A 6,683-nucleotide genomic window follows, 5' to 3' on the forward strand; every position below is an offset into this window, starting at 1 on the left:
TATTCACAATCCCACTTTCCCCAGATGATTTACTCACAGGTAGGCACACAGTTGGTTCTAGTTTTAGCTACAGTATTAAGCACAGCCAGAAAAGTATGTTTCCACTCTCAGTGTAATGCCATGTTTTTAGTCCTAAAGCAGAAGGTGAGCTTCTAAATGGTAAGAGTTCAGTATGAAAACAGTTAAGAGTCAGTATTTCACAGAATCTACAGTGCACTCTTATCCCACTATAAGGCAGCAAGGAAAAATTGTCAATAAAGGGCTTTTTGTACTAAAAATATTGGACACAAAATATGGTGATACCTTTTGGTTATGATTTTCCATTGGAATTATACTTTGGAGAGGATTATTTGGGTCACCAAAGGAAAGAAAAAGGCTTAGGGATAAAAGAATTATCACATAATGCAGTTTCAGATAATGGGAGAATAGTCCAAGCACCTGCTCTGTACAGTCAGGCAAATGTTTAGCCCTAATGTGTGCAATTTAACAGTTCTGTCTGGAGAGAAGAATCAACTCGTTGCTGGACGAGCCTAGCAGCCTGGCCTGACGGACATCTGCAATAGAAGAACCTGCCTGTTCTCCGAAGGGTGGCACTTGTTGATGTGTCGGGTAAGACCAGGCGAGCTGAAGAAAGTCGAGGGACAGTGTTTGCAGGAAAAGATCTGCTGCTCACCATGGTTAGCGCTGCCCTCAGGCTGCCCCAGTGGCAGAAGCAATTCCTCACGCACCGTGTGCCATACCCGATGCTTGTCTCGGATGTCCGCCGACGGGAAATGCGCGCCACACAAGTGACAGGAAAAAGCGATCTGTTGAGGGAGTGGGTGAGATGGTGAGTTGCTGGTAAAGCTGGCAATGCCAGCTTGGTGGGTGCCCAGGTGTTTGCGCAGGTATGCCTGGCGCCGGAAAGACTTGTGGCAATAGGGGCAAAAGTAGACCTCGCCAGGAGGAGCTACCAAACCGGAGCCAGGAGTTGAGGTGCCTGCGGCGGTAGCTTCGCTGCCCGGACCCAGCTGGGAGGCACGCGGAGCCGGCTGGTCCCGGCAGCAGGAGCTGTCCGCAGCGCCGTGGTGCTGATCGCGGCCGGCTTCCCCGCGGCTGTTTTCTTTGTCCTGGGTGGGACCGGCAGGGGTGGTCGGGCGCGGCTTGTGCCAGCGGCGGTGAGAAGCCAGGTTGGCCGGGCAGCTGAAGATTTTGTGACACTCCGGGCAGCGGTATTCGACGCGCACAATTCGGGAACAACGATGCTGAGCCAGAGCCAAGGGATCGGCGTAGGGCTCCTTGCACAGCTGGCAGACAAATTCACCCAGCAGCGTCGGACGAGCCACGCGGATCCCTTCGCTGCCCGCCTCGGAAGCAGTTTTGATCCGCAACCCCAAGACGGGCGATGTGGTCACCTCGTCGGCAAAGCTCAGCTTGCGCACGGCCTTGGGCTTCTTAGCGGGCGGCGCCTTCACTCGGGAGGGGCGCTTGAGCGGGAGAGCCGGGCAAAGCGGGACAGCCGGCAAAGGGAGCGGCATCGGCAAAGGCACCGGAGTGCGCGGAATCAGGGGCAGCTTTTCCGCCAGCGCCAAGGCGGGGCCCAGAGGAGAGGATTCGGCCGGTACGGACGAAGGAGCGCAGCGCCTGGGCTCCTCCGCGGCGGAGACTACGTTGTCCGAGCCTCCGGCGTCCCAGATCGCCATCACTGGGGAGTTGGGCTGAGGCAGCTGCTGGGGCTCTTGCGGCGCCTCTGGCAAAGGCGTTGCGAGGCGGGGCGCTTCCTCCGGGCGGAGCGCTGAGGGTCCGCCTGCGGGGCGCATCCTATAGGAGCCCCCCGGCCTCCTGCTCCGTTTCACCAGGAACCCCCGCGGCATCTTCCGGGTACACCGGATGGCAGCGCTCCACTTGCACCGGCGCTGCGTGCCCGTCGGGCGTTTATAGCCCACGTCCCTCGGGGAGCGAATGCGTCATCCTTCCCTCGGCCCAGGGCTGCCAATGAGGAAGTTGAGAGGACAAATGGGGAGGGAGGGGAAACGCGAGGTGGAAAAGGCGGGAGAATCTGAGCTTGGGAGAGCGCCCGGCCACTTTCCCAATCGGCGCTGGCAAGGGGCGGGGCCCGGCAAGGCTAACTGCTTCCCTCCGGGGCAAGCAACTTTTCCGCCGCCAAGCCATCCCTTGCCTGCCCGCTTCTACTAACCCGACCTTCCACACATTGCAGAGAGGGAGGGAGGGAGGGAAAGGGAGAGGGAGAGGGGGAGAGAGGGAGAGAGACAGAGACAGACACCTTCTTCTGGCCCGATCTTCCCAGACAGGTTCCTCTCCCTTTCCAAGCATCCTTGGAATAATTATCTTCAGTTCTCCCCCAGTTTCCTTCTTCAAAAGCCAAGGTGAAGGAGCCTTGCGGGGGCAACAGGCGCTGGCCAGGAGGCTTCAGTTACTTTGGGCAGAGAATTCAATAAGGCGAAGGCACCTTACCTGCAGCTGATGGGGTGTTAGATAAAATTTGGCCCATTCAATAAATAAGTTCCTATTGGTGCTGAAATGATCCCTGAAAGAATGCAGATGCCCCTCTCCCCTGCTAAAATGCAAACAATCCGAAGCAAACGAAGCTCCTGAAAGTATGTGGTCCATTTCCCTACTTCAGTAATCCTCCCCAAAAAAATAAGCTGATGGAGCTCATCCATGACACGATGGTTTAACTTCTTCCCATTATCAACCAGACAAGCAACTTGCACATGGAAAGGTGAAGATTAATGGCAATCTCACTGAGATGCTCATTAGTTCTAATAATCAGGAACTGGGAGAAGTGGCTTGGTAGCTACACTATTTTTCAGTAAGGGTAATCATGTATTGTATTTGCATAATGCTATCAAGAGTGCAACAACTTTGCCAGAAACATCAGTACTGTTGTCTCCATTCATGCTGGTTGAGAGGGGATAATTTTGCATAATAGCCTTAAACTGCTTGTCTCCTGTGCTAACACCACCTACCACATGAATGAAACTGGCTTAAGTATTCAATGTCCAGATTTCAAGCTTTGGTAACAATGCTGGCCATAAAAGTCGGAGAATTCATTCATTCAGTATATTAGCCCACATCAGAAAGAACACCCTGCCAGCATTGTTACCAAAGCCTGGTTCCCCCCTCTTCTGCCAGAGAAACAAGCATGAATCACTTTTCTTATCTGGATGTATCTTTGAAGACGGGTAGTTTCCCTTTGCAGGAGCAAACAATGTCTAACTGTCATATAATTCTACTGTTAGAAATTTAAAAGTCATGCAGTCCAATAATCAGTGCAGAACTTGCTTGCTTATGGCAAGCACATCACCAGTCCACCTCTGGATGAGGGAGCACACCTGATTGTTTTACAATTTCACTATTCCTGGTAGGATTTGAGCTAGGCGAGGAAACTAATTCTTGTAAATTTCACAGCGGTTCTTGTAGCCAGTCTGAAGAGATACCTTATGCCAGGTCCTGGCTTTACAAGACTCATTAGAAGAATTCCAGCACATCAAAAACTTTATTAGATTTTAGTCCAAGAGAACTGAGAGATTTGTCTGCACTGGCAGAAGGGAAAAACTTGGTTGTTGTTATTGTTGCTGCTGCTGCTGTCACTTTTCCATTAAGATTGCCAGGAAGGGGTTTTGGAGTTTGTTCACTACCTTGTTGTTCTGATATACATACCGTACATCCATTCCTCTTCTCTTTCTTACAAATTGTCACTTTGCAGCCTTCTGTCCTTCCACCATTTCACTGCTTTTAAGCAATTTCCATAGGACTGATTTAAGGGGGAAAAACAAAGAAAAAAAATAACTTTTTAGCACACAAGGAAAAGGTTCGTTGTTTCACTAGTCCATTAAACTAGGATAAAATGGTTGTGGAGGAGTTAGGCATGGAACTGCAACACAAACTAAGCAATGGTAGCAGAGATGCTACCTACAATAAATTCAATGAGCATTTTCTACTTGTGCCATTAGAAGTCGGATAATAGAACTTTTGCTGTGAAGCAAGAAAAGGCAGGGAAAGATTGGCTAGGGACAAATTGAGGATGATGTTATATATTTGTGTCTTCCAGAATTGGTAAACAGGTTACCCTAACTAAAAATTTTCAATGTGTAATTATCCACCGTCTGACATAAATTCTCTACATGCATGAGATTGGAGAAGATGCATGGCTAATGGAAGAAGAGTTTATCTTACTCTGGAGCTCCCAATGGCATGCCATTATCACCACTGTATCAAGTAACACATCCTTTTATAAAGAGGGTTTTTTCCATAGAAAATTTTAACTGTGTGATATGATATAGTTTTGCTATTAGAATGGCTCTAAAATATTTTGAGAACAGTTAAGTACATGTAATGACTATTTTGTGACCAGTTTCACCTAAAATAGATTACCTTCTGCTGACATCAGCATCTTCAATCTAGAAATCAACTACTAGTTGCAAGCTATATTTCAGAATTGGTTCTATTTTTAGTTTGTTCAAAATTTCTTCTGTTCTCCCCAGCTGTTCATTCCCATTTCTCATAAAAGTCCTGTCTTTATTTGGGGTACAATTGTAAATAAAAAAGGACAAATCTCTTATTTCCTTTATTTATTATTTAAAGGTTTTGAATGTAGTTATTTGAGAATAATGTCAAACATGAAACAACATGCTGTAGGCCAGTTGTGTCAAACTGCCAGCCCACAGGTCGGATGCCTCATAGCAAAACCACGCCCACCCCATTGCCGGCAATAGCAAAAAAAGTTGCAATACGTCGCAACACGTCACGTGACATTGCGAGTTTGACACCCCTGCTGTAGGCTATCTTTGTTTAATAAGAGGAACAAAGTATTGTGGCAGTGAATGAGGCAATGATGAAAGTTAATAATTCTGGAGTACAAAATGCAGTGGTAAGGGCACTAACAATCGTTTCTCCATTTTTCCCATGTGTCATCACTGCTGCCTGAACTGCCTTGGTTGCCAGGTGGCTTCCAAGTGCAATTCAGATATCGGTCTATAAGGCCCTTTGTGGCATGAAGCCTGATGTTTGAGGGATTGACTATCTCCAGTTGTTTTGGCCTCACTGCTCTCTCTCTCTCTCTTTCTCCATGTGTTCTGAAGTCCCCTAATATCTGGCTTTGTTTCCAAGGTATTTGTGGAGTCCCCATGAGTCTTTTTATTCTTACTGTGATTATTGTTTTCCAGGTGCTCCTGTTTTTAACTGTTTTTAAATTAAGTATTTGAAATATTACATATCCCACAGTCTTTTAAGGTCTGACAGACTTAAAAACCAAATAAATATATATTATTCTCTTGGAGAATGTATCCAACCATTCCAAATAATTTGGCTAACTTCCCACATTCCTGAAGACTGTTGAATATAGTGTTTGATTTATTTATATCCTGCCTTTATTATTTTTACAAATAACTCAAGGTGACAGATATATCTAGTACTCTTCCTCCTCCTATTTTCCCCACAACGACAGCCCTGTGAGGTGGGTTGGCAGAAAGTGACTGGCCTGAAGTCATCCATCTGGTTTTCATGCCAAAGTTGGGACTAGAACTGACAGTTTTGTGGGTAATTGTAACAGCTGCCTGTTTGGTGTATTAATAAAACACTGGGAGATTATTCAGAGTACTACAAATGACAATTGGAAAAACAAATTAGAAGCCAATAAGTCAATGGCAACTATCTCCATTTATCTATATAAAACTTACACTAAGTATGTAGGAGTAATTCTTTCATTTCAGCAATTATATCTTTCAGGACAAGGAAGTAGCTCAAGGTATTCTGGCTACATTTCATCCTGAAATGAAATATGGGTTAGAAACTTACAAACCTCATTTCTTTCCTGGGTTTTCAATCATCACGGGTGAAACATGAAGTGTTCATAGCAGCTCATTCATTTGCACTAGCTGTAGCTCCTGGATCTTGAACAGCAACTCCACATAGAGCGCATTGCAATAATCTTGCAACAACTATTAAAGAAAGTTCAACAAGGATATTGTGCTTATTATATAAACCCTGTCCCTAGTTATATTGGAAATAAGTCTCAGTACTCTCCAGCAGATGGCTAGAAAATCTTACTTGAACAAGATAGTTTGTTGTTTTTAAGAAAACTTGAGTCTGTTTTCTAAACTAGAGGTAGACTTAGAATTATTATATCCAACCTGCAAAATTCTGAACAACCCACTAGATGGCAGCAAAGATTCTGTATCTTTAGTGCCATCTAGTGATCACTGTATTTCTGCAGCTCAGCAGTAGTAGTTCAAGTGTAGGTAAACTACAGTCTTCCAGATATTGCTAGACTATGGTTTCCATCTCCTCACCATAGGCTATGTTGATTGGAATTCATTGGAACTGGAATTCACTTCATCCACATTTGGGTGGATCATACATTATCCATCCCTTTTATTGAGAAAAAAACTACACTGGATTACTTATGACCTCACAATTGATTCCTGATTACAGACAATAGTTGTTCCCCTGTATATGTAATAAAAACCACAAAACTTTGTGTCATTTATTTTGGCCATGTCATACAGGGAAATTCAGTGGAGAAAGTAATTATGTTTCAAAGAGTTTGTGAGGAAAGGAAACCAGGCCACCAAAGAATATGGTGGCTGAACACCATCCAAGCAGACACCCACCAGAGCATAGATCTCAAAGAAGTAGTTCAAGATTGCAAGACATGGAGAGACCTGGCCCACAGAGTCACC

General features: G+C 45.6%; 1 protein-coding gene across 1 annotated transcript; it reads right to left on the reverse strand.

The window, feature by feature from the left end:
• Positions 1-530: 530 nt before the first annotated feature.
• INSM2 (INSM transcriptional repressor 2) lies at positions 531-1,853 on the reverse strand (the record flags this gene model as incomplete). The annotated part of the gene is made up of 1 exon (XM_083348546.1): positions 531-1,853. The coding sequence occupies one exon, from the start codon at positions 1,851-1,853 to the stop codon at positions 531-533; it is 1,323 nt and encodes a 440-aa protein (XP_083204672.1).
• Positions 1,854-6,683: the final 4,830 nt, after the last annotated feature.

The sequence above is a fragment of the Vipera ursinii genome (assembly GCF_947247035.1).
Source record: "Vipera ursinii genome assembly, chromosome: 1".
Classification (NCBI taxonomy): domain Eukaryota; kingdom Metazoa; phylum Chordata; class Lepidosauria; order Squamata; family Viperidae; genus Vipera; species Vipera ursinii.